General features: G+C 42.6%; 1 protein-coding gene across 5 annotated transcripts in view; it reads right to left on the bottom strand.

The window, feature by feature from the left end:
* MAPK6 (mitogen-activated protein kinase 6) overlaps positions 1-12853 on the bottom strand; it is a 61502-nt gene that overhangs the window by 20071 nt on the left and 28578 nt on the right. For all 5 annotated transcript variants that reach the window (XM_060174664.1, XM_007525782.2, XM_060174663.1 and 2 more), the window contains exons 2-3: positions 7485-8678; positions 5200-5344 (exon numbers count right to left, since the gene is read on the bottom strand). In XM_060174664.1, the coding sequence (XP_060030647.1) occupies positions 5200-5344; positions 7485-8039 (700 nt within the window). In that variant the 5' untranslated portion in view covers positions 8040-8678. The remainder of the gene's footprint in view (positions 1-5199; positions 5345-7484; positions 8679-12853) is intronic.

The raw sequence follows: 12853 nt of genomic DNA, 5'->3' as shown, positions 1-12853 counted from the left end.
AAGACTAGATAAAGACGTTATGAGAGAGGAGTTGGGCGGTAGCGCAGTGGGTTAAGTGCATGTGGCGCAAAGCCCAAGGACCAACCTAAGGATCCCGGTTCGAGCCCCCCGGCTCCCCATCTGTGGGGGAGTCGCTTCACAGGCGGTGGAGCAGGTCTGCAGGTGTCTATCTTTCTCTCCCCTTCTCTGTGTTCCCCTTCTCTCTCCATTTCTCTCTGTCCTATCCAACAAAGACAACATCAATAACAACAACAATAACTACAACAACAATAAAAAACCAGGGCAACAAAAGGGAAAATAAATAAAAAATTTTTTTTAAAAAGTTATGAGAGAGGTGGTAGAGATAGCATGACGGTTATGCAAAGAGACTCTCATGCCTGAGGCTTCAAGATCCCAGGTTGATTTCCTGGCACCACCATAAGCAGAACTATACACTGCTCTAGTTAAATCAAAAACAACCAAAGAAGATAAAGGATCTATACTACATGGAATATTACTCTGCAAAAAAAAAAAAAAAAAAAGTGTCCTTTGGGACAAAATGGATGGAACTAGAGCTGATTATGAGAGAAATGAGATAAAAAAAAAAGACAACATATTTTCACTCATATGTGGAATCTAGTAGATCTGCACAAAAAAACTGCCAAAGCAACAAACCCCAGAAGTAAACAAACTATCTCTAAGACTGTGAGAACTATGGTGGGGGTACTGTTTGGTACTATACCTCCCTAATCTTATTATCTTGTAAACCTCCATTAGTCACAAATAAAAATGACTTATACAAGATGGTTACATAATAACCCTGTGAATATGCTAAGTAACACTGCACTGTAGACTTTAAGAGTGTGAACTGCATGACATGTGAAAGTCTTAATAGCTTTCTCCTTACCCTTTTGGACCATTTGTTCTAGGGGACACCAGTTACTGTAAGGACACTCCTGAGAAGACCGCATGATGAGGAACTGAGGCCTGCTGCTAAGACAAGCTAGTAAGCTATCTACAAGTGGATCCTCCTCCCCACTCACACATTCAGATGACTACAACCCCAAGCAGCACCTTGGCTAATTAATTACTCTGGAATTAGACCCCTCAAGCCACTCCAAAGATGCTGCTAAGCCATAGAAAATAAGAAATTCAATCACTACCACATATTATAGAAAATTCAGGCCGATATAGGAAAAAAATTACAAAGAACTGGGAAGCATAAATTAAGCAATGCAATAAGAAAAGGCATTAAAAAAATTTGGGGGGGGGGGAGGTCCTGGGTTAAGCTCACATTGTGCCAAGTGCAAGGACCAGCCTAAGGATCCCAGTTTGAGCCCTCAACTTCTCATCTGCAGGGAGTGGGGGATGAAGCGGTGAAGCAGATCTGCAGGTGTCTATCTTTCTCTTCCCCTTTCTGTCTTCCCCTCCTCTCTCAATTTCTCTGTCCTATTTAACAACAACAGCAATAGCAACAATAACAAGGGGAACAAAAATGGGGAAAATGGCCTATAGGAGCAGTGGATTTGTAGTGCAGCCCCAATGATAACCCTGGAGAAAAATAAAAAATTCTGGGGCATGGGTAGATAGCATAATGGTTATGCAGAGACTCTCATGCCTGAGGCTCCAAAGTCCCAGATTCAATCCCTCACACCACCATAAGCTCAGAACTGAGCAGTGCTCTAGTTAAGGGGAAAATAATAATAAAGTAAATACTTTTTTTTTAAGTAAATGTTTTTTTTTTTGATAGGACAGAGAAATTGAGAAGGGAGGGAAAGCTAGAGAGGGGAGAGAGAAGACAGATACCTGCAGATCTGCTTCATGCCTATGAAGCAGCCCCCATGCAGGTGGTTGTGCAAGTCCTTATGCTTCATACTACGTGCACTTAACCTAGTGCGCTACCGACTGGCCCCAAGTAACTGTATCTTTAAAACAAACAACTTGTGGCCCGGGAGGTGGCGTGGTGGGTTGAGCGTCGGTCTCTCAAGCATGATATCCCAAGTCTGGTTTCTTGCTTCCAAGTCCAGCTCTCTAGCCACTGTGCCACCACCCTGGTTGCAAGTTTGGTTCTCAACAACGCCTGTGCCGCAGTGACGCTCTGGTTTCTCTCTCCTCTCCCTAAAATAAACAAACCGAAAAAAGAAAAGAAAAAAAGAGCAACAGCAGCAGCGTAAAACCTAGGCTTACTTCTGAGAAGGTGAGAGGAGACATTAGAAAGAAAAAATTTTCTTTCTAGTTGAAGAAGTGGTCGAGCAGGCAGAGCACATGCTTCACAAATGTGAAGGCCCAAGTTCGATGCCCAGGTTTCTCTCATTAATATTTACTTTTCGTTTTTTTTTTTTGATTATTGAATGTGACTGACATCAGAGCCTCATGTGTGCATGATATCACTGCTGAGTGGTCTTCCTAGAGCTATTCTCCTACTCCACCATCCATGGACAATCCCGCCCCCAGCCCCCACTGTCCTTATTTCTATGTGGTGCCAAAGCTTGAACCCACAGCCTTACACACAGCAAGGCGTGCGCTCTATAAGGAGAGCGCTCTCCCAGCCTCATAAATCTTTTTTTTAATATTTATTTATTTCATTTTGTTGCTCGTTTTTTATTGCTGTAGTTATTATTGTTGTTGTTACTGATGTCGTTGTTGTTGGATAGGACAGAGAGAAATCCAGAGAGGAGGGGAAGACAGAGAGGGGGAGAGAAAGACACCTATAGACCTGCTTCACCGCTTGTAAAGTGATCTTTCTGCTCATAACAATCTTGGGGTGGGAGAAGAGCCATACTTCACAGCAAAAAGACCCAAATTATCATCATCACCTTGGTCCCTAAAACGTCTTAAATCTTTTTTTTTTTTTTTTTGCCTCCAGGATTATTGCTGGGGCTCATGCCTGCACTTCGAATCCACAGCTCCTGTGGCCGTTTTTTTCTTTTTTTTTTTGGATAGGACAGAGAAATTGAGAAGGGAGGGCAAGACAGAGAGGGAGAGAGTGGGTAGAGGGTAGATAGCATAATGATTATGCAAAGTCCCAGGTTCAATCCCCTGCAACACCAGAAACCACAGTTGAGCTGTAAAAAAGAGAGAGAGAGAGAGAGAAAGATAGATACCTACAAACCTGCTTTACTGCTGGTGAAGCGACCCCCTGCAGGTGGGGAGCCAGGGGCTTGAACTTCATACTATGTGCTTCTAACTCGGTGTACCACCACTGGCCCCCACGTGACCTATTTTCTAGTATTTCAAATGGAAATTGTTCAGTCTGCCTTCTAAGTAGCCTTTTCCCCCCCTCTCCCCCACTTGACATGGCCCCTCATCACTGAGGATTCACTGCTCCGGAATGACTTTTTCAGGTAGACAAAGAGGCAGAGGGACCAGGTGGTGGAGCACCTGGTTGAACGCACATGTGACAATGCACAAGAATCTGGATTTGAGCCCCCAGTTCCCACCTGCAGGGGGAGAACTTTGTGAGTGGTGAAACAGTGCTGCAGGTGTCTCTGTCTTTCTTCTTCTCTATCTTTCCCTACCCTCTTGATTTCTGCCTGTCTATTCAATAAATAAAAATTACTTTAAAAAAAAAAAAGATAATGAGGCAGAGAAAGAGAGGGCCAGGCAGTGGCACACCTGGCACACATATCACCATGCACAAGGACCCAGGTTCAAGACCCCTGCAGGGAGGACACTTTGTAAGCAGTGAAGCAGATCTGCAGGTGTCTTATCTTTCTCACTCCTACTATCTCCCCTCCCCTTTCAATTTACAATAAAAATAGAAGGAAAAAGGAAAAAAATGGCCATCAGGAGCAGTGGACTGGCAGTGCCCCAGAGATAACTCTGGTGGGAGGAAAAAAAGGGGGGAGGGATAGACATACCACATCTTACACCAAGGTGGTATGGGTTAGGTCTGAATTTGGCTCATACAAGTAAACCATTTTGTGAACTCTATGGTCCTATTTGTTTATTTGGCTCATGCAAGTAAACCATTTTGTGAACTCTATGGTCCTATTTGTTTATTATTTTTTAAATATTTTTATTTGGGGCCAGATGGTGGCACACCTAGTTGAGTGTACATTACAGATGGACCTTGAAAAATTCATGTTAAGTGAAATGAGTCAGAAACAGAAGGATGAATATGGGATGATCTCACTCGCAGGCAGCAGTTGAAAAACAAGATCAGAAAAGAAAACACAAGTAGAACCTGAACTGGAATTGGCGTACTGCACCAAAGTAAAAGACTCTGGGGTGGGTGGGTGGTGGGGAGAATACAGATCCAAGAAGGATGACAGAGGACCTAGTGAGGGTTGTATTTTTATATGGAAAACTGGGAAATGTTATGCATGTACAAACTATTATATTTACTGTTGAATATAAAACATTAATTCCCCAGTAAAGAAATTTAAAAAAAAGAAGAAGTTAAATGAAAAAAAAGGGTAACAAAAGGGAAAAAAAAAAATAGCCTCCAGGAGCAGTGGATTTGTAGTGCAGGCATCAAGCGCCAGCAATAACTCTGGAGGCAAAAAAGAAAGCTACAAACATGTGGTCCCGGAGGTGGTGCAGTGGACTCTCAAGCATGAGGTCCTGAGTTTGATCCCCAGCAGCACATGAGTCAGAGTGATGTCTGGTTCATTTTCTCTCTTCTCCTATCTTTCTCATTAATAAAAATCTTTTAAGTAAAGGTCCAGGTGGTGGTATACCTGGTTGAGTGCACATGTTACAATGTATAAAGACCTGGGTTCGAGCCCCCAATCCCCACCTGTAGGGGGAAAGCTTCATGAGTGGTGAAGCAGGGCTGCATGTGTCTATCTCTCTCCCTATCATTCCCTTCCCTCTTGATATCTGGCTGTTTCTATCCAATAAATTAATGAAGATATTTTTAAAAAATTAAATAGTAATAATCTTTCTGTATCTCCCACTAAAAGTATTAATAAAAAATAAATTAAATGTTTTCTCAATGTATAAAAACACCATTTTGGGGCCAGGCAGTGGCACACCTGGTTAAGTGCACACATTACAGTGCTCTAGGATCTTGGTTCAAGTACCTGGTCCCCACCTGCAGGGTGAAAGCTTCATGAGAGGTGAAACAGGGCTGGCTGCAGGTGTCTGTCTCCCTCCCCCCTCAATTTCTCTCATTTTAATGCCCCAGATTACAACAAAATTTATAAATCTCACTTCATATGTACATGCACAATTATTTCTTTGGGGTATTTTTTCCTTGTTTTTTTAAACTCTCACCTGCAAAGAGGGTTTTACCAGTCAGCATTTCAGCAAAGATGCAGCCTGCAGCCCACATATCAATGGCTTTAGTATAATTATTAGGAGAAAGTAAAAGACGTGGAGATCTGTACCATTTAGTCACCAATCCTTCAGAAAGATGACCCTAAAAAGGAAACAAAGCATTCTTAGTTTAACTAGTGAACAGCACATAAAACTTGACTCATCAAACAAGCCAGTATCTTTAATAAAAAAAATTAAAAAAACAAACACGAAATGTGAACTGTTAACATAATATTGTGGGTTTCCAAGCTCTTTTACTTTTGAGGCTATATGGAATAAAACTCTCCTAGGGACACACCGTCTGTAAGTATATAGACAAGTCTGTTGTTTACACTGTATTATAATGCTGATCCTAGGTCACATGTTCAAAAGGTATTTCTGAAGATGATCTATTTTTTTTTCTTTAACTTCAAGTGGTAAGTTAGTTAAAGAGCAGATATACTTCAAATCAGCTAGAGAAAGAAGCGTACTAAACATGCTATCTATAAACCACTGTCAACCTCCCTATCGCCCAGAAAAGGTGGCTCTACTACATATACCATGCCGTATCATTTTTCGCTGTGCATTTAATTGCTGTGCATTTAAGAGGCATTTAGTAGAGCCTGTGAAGTGGCATGGGGAGTATAGCACTGAACTTGGAAGCATGTGCTCCTGAGTTCATCTCCCAGATGTGCCAGAGTGATGCTCTGGGTCTCTCTCCCTTCCTCTATATCTGGGGGTGAGGGTGGGGGAGAGAGTCATTGGACAAAAACACATGCACATAATATTTTATTTCATCCTTAAAATAACCCTGAAACTTGTAATGTTAGATATCAATCCCATTTTATAGGGGCAATGGTACTCAACGAGATTAAGGAACTCTGCTTGAGGTCTGTACCTTTGTTACATATAGATACAAGATTTAGTTACTCATGTATGAAATACTTCACTATTACCCATTAAGAGACTGTCTGTGGCAACACATTTCATTTTAGTATTCAATTTCTTTTCCCTTCCTTGTTCTTTAATGCCCCCCCCCCCTCTTTCCTTCTCTCTCTCTCGCTCTCTTTTTTTTTTGGTTGCCAAAGCACTGCTTAGCTCTGACTTAAGGTAGTTCTGGGAGCTCAGAGTCTCAGGCATGAAAGTCGTTTGTCTAACCATTATGTCGTCACCCAGTCCTAGTACTCAATTTCTATGTTAAGGCCTTTTTTAAAAAATGTATTTATTTTTTATTATACTCGATATGTGTGAATAAAAAGACTTGTTTGCTACTGTAGACATGTGCTATGGGACAACAAGTAAGCATAACCAAGGCAGCTCTACTTTTATATTTTAAATAGGATCCCATATGCAATTTCTCTTGAAAACTAAATCCAAGGTTCTGCTCAGAAATATTATTAAATTCTTGTGTGAAAACAAGTTACTACTGGCAAAGATACTATAAATCTTTTCTGCTATTTTATGAATCTAATGGCCTATTTTAACATATTGCAAATTTAGGTATCAAACTAAATAGAGCTTGTAGAGTTGTATACAGACTCAAAAAGACAAAAACCTAAAAGGTAAACTAGTACTCTCTTTTACCTTCAGAAGACTACTTAAGAACATATCCAGCTGTGATTAATTTACTGTCTACTTTGCTCCCATGTGATCCTGGAGGCTGAAACCTGGGTCCTGGTTTAGGGTAAAGTGTGCAATATACCAGGTGACTTGTCTCCTGGCCACTATACAACTTTTAAGTCAGGGAGAAATGTATTTATAAGAACCATCCGCTTTTGGGAATTTTACTTAAGTAGGATCCCATACCACTTTTCATTTCAAACTCAGTGTGACTGTGAATGACAGAAGATTTGCATCAGAAAACAAGGTCCTATGTAAAGTCTAGTACAACTAACTAAATATTCTGTAGCAAGAAACAAAAGTACAAGCACGTACTTTTAAAAATTTTATTATTTATTCCCTCTTGTTGCCCTTATTATTGTTGTAGTTACTACTGCTGTCATTGTTGTTGGATAGGACAGAGAGAAATGGAGAGAGATGGGGAAGACGGAGAGGGGGAGAGAAAGACACCTGCAGACCTTCTCCACCTGTGAAGCGACCCCCCTGCAGGTGGGGAGCCGGGGGCTTGAACCAGGATCCTTTCGCTGGTCCTTGTGCTTTGTGCCACCTGCGCTTAACCCGCTGCGCTCCCGCCCAACTCCCAAGTACGTATTTTTGATGATATATTGAATTTAAAAGTCTGTCTCAGCTGGCTTTTTACATACCTTATGGGAATAATGGGGATCCATGATCCGTGCAAGACCAAAGTCACCTATCTTCAGCACCAAGTCTTCAGTATTAATGAAAAGATTAGCTGGTTTGAGATCTCTGTGCAGTACGTTTGCAGAGTGAATATATTTGAGCCCACGTAGCAGCTGATACATGAAAAGCCTCGCATGCTCTTCCAGTAAAGGGCCCTGCTCCAGCACGTTAGCCAAGTCTGTCTCCATGTACTCCTGAACAATGTAAACACTGTTCAGCTCAGTAAGAGAGCCCACATCGTCTGTTAGTTGGCTTCCACTGGGACCAAGAATTTCAAACACTTTCACAATGTTATCATGGTCAAGTCTTCTGATAATTTTGATTTCACGTAGAGCATGTTTGACACTCTGGGGATCAGTAAGGACAATTTTCTTGATGGCTACTCTTTTGTCACAGTCATTGTCTACAGCAGAAAAAACTAAGCCATTGCCTCCACAGCCCAATGGTTTTAAGTCCATATACCTAGAGCCCAGATCAAAACCATGAATGTTCATGAGACTTTCAAATTTCTCTGCCATTTTGAAACTCTTACTATTGCCTTTTCCTTACGAACTGCTGAACTTGTGTAAACAAGGAAGAAAACTGGCATCAAAAGGAAAGATCTTTCAAAAAGGGAGAAGAAAAATAATTCTGCTTCCACAGCAAGGTGTTTTCTTGATGTTCATTGCATATGCCAACCAGGCCTGTCGAGTTCCCCTTAGATTTTAATCTCAAAAAGCTCTACTCATATTGAGAATTAAAAAGGTTGCAGTACTCATAGTTCAAGAAAGGGGCAGCAATTCTGCAGACATTTAAAGAAAACACTCAAGAAACTCAGACGGAATGAAATGACATACTATGCACTCAGATTTACTGTGCTAAACGATTTAACATTTAACAAAAAAGTGAATAAATATGCACACAACAGGCTTCTGTGAACATTCTCCTCACAGTGCAGATACATTCAGTGTTGGACTGGTCCTGAGCAGCAGCATTCTAAGGTGCCTGCCGGTAAGCACTACTTCCGTTTTGCTTCTTTTCTTCCTTTGTTGCTATTTATTTCAACAGGAAGCCCCGGTGGCTGTTGTTTAACAGAAGATGTCTTTTGTTAGTGATCAGGTGGCTCCAGCTCACCACAATCACAATCAAAGCTACCGTCCATCTTACTCTGATACAACCTGGGGGATGAGAAAAAAGGGACAGAGTTAAGACTATAGGTAATGCTCTCCGACTCTGTAAAATATCAAGAACTGAGCATTTATAGCTATAAGATACTATCACATTAAACGGAGTTGTTTGCACATATACAGCATTGACTCAGACCCAGATCCCAACAGAGCAGGTTTTTTAAATTTTATTTTGCCACCATGGTTTTTGCTGTGACTTTGTTTCCTCACAATTCTACTGCTTGAGTGGACACTTTTTTAATTTTTTGCCTCCAGCGTTATTGCTGGGGCTCGGTGCCTGCACCACGAATCCACTGCTCCTGGAGGCCATTTTTTTCCTTTTTGTTACCCTGGTTGTTTTTATCGTTGTTGTGGTTATTATTATCGTTGCTACTGATGCCGTTATTTTTGGGTAGGACAGAGAAGAAATGGAGAGAGGAGGGGAAGACAGAGGGGGAGAGAAAGACAGACACCTGCAGACCTGCTTCACCACCTGTGAAGCAACTCCCCTGCAGGTGGGGATCTGGGGGCTCAAACCGGGATCCTTAAGCCAGTCCTTGCGCTTTGCGCCACATAAACTTAACCTGCTGCACTACCGCCCAACCCCCGAGTGGGACACTTTTATTTCCTCCTTTTCTTGTTAGCTAGAGAAGAAACTGGGGTGGGGAGGCAAAAAAAAGGAGAGAAAAGAAATGTTCCACTGCTTGTGAAGTTTCCCCCAACCACCATATGGGAACACCGGGAAAGGGGGTAGTGTGTGAGCAGTGCTGTGGTAGCTCTCTTCCTGTCTCTCCAGTTCTCTTTCACCTCCTATGGGGGGGAGATTCAAGTCTGCCAAGAATGGTGGAACTGTGTAGGCATAAAACCCAAGTGAAGCCTTGACAGCAAAAATGGAAAGTGAAAGAAAACCAGTGGATACTAATGACTGGAGAGATTAAATAAAGAGACTAACACCCCTTACAGCAATAACTTAGTATTTCTTCTTGATGAAACAGGGTCTCAGGCATGTGCAATTTTACCTGCTCTGGCTCAAAGAGCAGGAACAGACACAACAGCACAGCATGTCCCATGTAGTACTGAGGGTCAGACCCGGGCAGTGTGCACTGGACCTCCTGCCCATCAGGTTTGTATTTTACACTGATATTTACTATGCCCAGGATCTTTTAATACATAAGAGCAGCTCCTGTGTCTGCTTAATACTGTGAGAACCACTAACATAACAGTATTCTTTGCCTACTCTAAAATGCTTTCTTCTGCTTGCATGCTTTTTGCCTATTTCTCAGAAATCCGTAAGACTCCTGAAAAGTCTGCAGCATGTCAATCTACTTACAGAAAGGCATCTAGGGGAGTCAGGCGGTAGCGCAGTGGGTTAAGTGCACGTGGCACGAAGCGCAATGAATGGCTTAAGGATCCTGGTTCCAGCCCCCGGCTCCCCATCTGAAGGGAAGTCGCTTCACAGGCAGTGAAGCAGGTCTGCAGGTGTCTGTCTTTCTCTCCCCGTCTTCCCCCCTCCCCTCTCCATTTCTCTCTGGCCTATCCAACAACGACGACATCAATAACAACAACTACAACAATGAAAAACAACAAGGGCAACAAAAGGGAAATAAATAAAAAAAAAGAAAGGCATTTAGATGTTAAAAGTCTGCAAATTAAGTGTTTTTTTTTTTTCTTTTTATCAGAGCACTGATCAGCTCTGGCTTATGGTGCGGGCGGGAGATTTCATAGTCTCAGGCATGACTCTCTTTGCATAACCATTATGCTATTTAGCCCCCACCCTGCAAATAAACTTTTGAATAAAAAAAGTCAGATTTTGGGGGCCGGGTGGTTAGCGCAGCGGATTGAGCACACATGTTACAATGCACAAGGACCCAGGTTCGAGCCCCCAGTTCCCACCTGCAGCGGGAAAGCTTCACAAGTGGTGAACCAGTGCTGCAGGTGTCTCTCTGTCTCTCACTCTCTCTATCTCCCCTTTCCCTCTCGATTTCTGATTGCCTCTCTATCAAATATATAGGTAATAAAAAAATTTTAAAAAGAGCCCAATGCTTTATCTGCTGTGCCATAGAAATTTTACATTTCTAGTCTCCACTTGAAATATGTTGTTCACATGTGCCTTTCCGCACTAATATAGAAACGATTCTTGAAATCTCAGTCAAGTGTTACAATTCAGGGGGCCAGGTGGTGGTGCACCTGGTTGAGTGCATGTGGTGTTTTTGTTTTGTTTTTTGTTTTTGCCTCCAGGGTTATTGCTGGGGCCATAAATCCACTACTCCTGGGGCCGTTTTTTTTTTTTTTCCCCATTTTTGTTGCCCTTGTTGTCGTTATTGTTGTCATTTATGCTGTTGTTGGATAGGACAGAAATTGAGGAGGGGAGAGAGAGAGAGAAGAGAAAGACAGACAGACACCTGCAAACATGCTTCACCACTTGTGAGGTGACCCCCCTGCAGATGGGGAGCTGGGCATTTGAACCAGGATCCTCACGCTTCATGCCATGTGCACTACCGCCTGACCCCCGAGTGCATAAATTATAATGCACAAGGACCCAGATTCGAGCCTCCAGTCCCCACCTACAGAGTGAAGGCTCTGTGAGTGGTGAAGCAGTATTTCAGGTGTCTGTCTCTTTCCCTATCACCCCATTTCCTCTTAATTTCTGGCTGTCTCTACCTTATAAATAAGATAATTAAAAAAAAATTCAGTGTTACAATTTTACAAATGTACACTTTAAAGTCAGTTTTACAGATTTGACCTAAGAACAGTAAAGCTGCAAGTTGCAAATTTTGCAACTACAAATTCAGTAGTACAGCACAAATAAATGGGGTGGAGTCGGGAGTGGGCCTATCTGCCCACCCAAGACTGCATATGCAAAAAGCCTTTCATGCCTGAGGAACCAAGGGTCCTAGGTTCAATCTCTAGCAGCACAATAAACTAGACTTGAGTAGCACTCTGGTAAATGTAACAAACAAACCTCAATCTAAAATAACAGCACCCACCCAATGTTCTCACTGCTCTGTGAATAGCATCTCTAACCTTCTTCAACTTCCCCAGGACACCCGAAGCTACTAGAGCACCTTTCCCTCCAGAAGTGTGAAAAATACCCCCTAAGAAGTGGAAGGTCAGGGAGACTGTACCACGGGGGTGGGGGAGTGACTTGCATGCCTGACGCCCTAGAATCCCTGGTTAAATCCCCAGCACCAACACATGCCTGAACTGAGTAGTGTTTTGTTCTCATATGAAAAAAAAATTTTTTTTTCCCTTATTAATAAGAGGGGAGAGAGAACCAGAGCATCACTCTAGCACACACAATGTCACCCACTGTGCCACCTCCTGGGCTGCAAAAATAAAACTAAAAAAATTAAATGATGGTAGACAGTGGCACACACAATTGAGTAAATGTTACACGCACAAGGACCCTCAATCTCCACCTGCAGGAGTTTCGCAAGAGGTGAGGCAGTGCCCTTCCCATCTTTCCTTTCCCTCTCAATTTCTGACTCTATTCAATCAATTTCTTTCTTTTTTTAAATATTTATTTATTTTCCCTTTTGTTGCCCTTGTTTTTCATTGTTATTGTAGTATTGTTGTTGTTATTGATGTCATCGTTGTTGGATAGGACAGAGAGAAATGGAGAGAGGAGGGGAAGACAGAGAGGGCAAGAGAAAGACAGACACCTGCAGACCTGCTTCACCGCCTGTGAAGCGACTCCCCTGCAGGTGGGGAGCCGGGGGCTCGAACCGGGATTCTTCACCAGTCCTTGCACTTTGCACCACATGCGCTTACCCCGCTGCGCTACCACCCGACTCCCTCAATCAATTTCTTTCTTTCTTTTTAATTAAGTGGGAAAGCCAGGTGGTGGCATGCTTGGTTAAATGCACATTACCATGTGCAAGAACCTGGGCTTGACCCCCCACTCCTCACCTGCAGGGGAGAAGTTTCACGAGCAGTAGAGCAAGTACTGCAGGTGTCTTTGTCTCTCTCCCTCTCTATCTCCTCCTCTCTCAATTTCCCTCTATCCTATCAAATTACAAAGCAAAGAGGGGCCAGGCAGTGGCGCACCTGGTTAAGTGCACACACTCCAGTGTACAAGGACCCAGGTTCAAGCCCCTGGTCCTAACCTGCAAAGGGAAAGCTTCACGAGTGGTGGGGCGAGGCTATAGTTGTCTTTTTCCTTCTATTTCTCCTCCCTTTCTTAATTT

The sequence above is a fragment of the Erinaceus europaeus genome, chromosome 16 (genome assembly GCF_950295315.1).
Source record: "Erinaceus europaeus chromosome 16, mEriEur2.1, whole genome shotgun sequence".
NCBI classification, from domain to species: domain Eukaryota; kingdom Metazoa; phylum Chordata; class Mammalia; order Eulipotyphla; family Erinaceidae; genus Erinaceus; species Erinaceus europaeus.
Note: the sequence above shows the minus strand (reverse complement) of the source record. Positions and strands in the feature narration are given on the sequence as shown.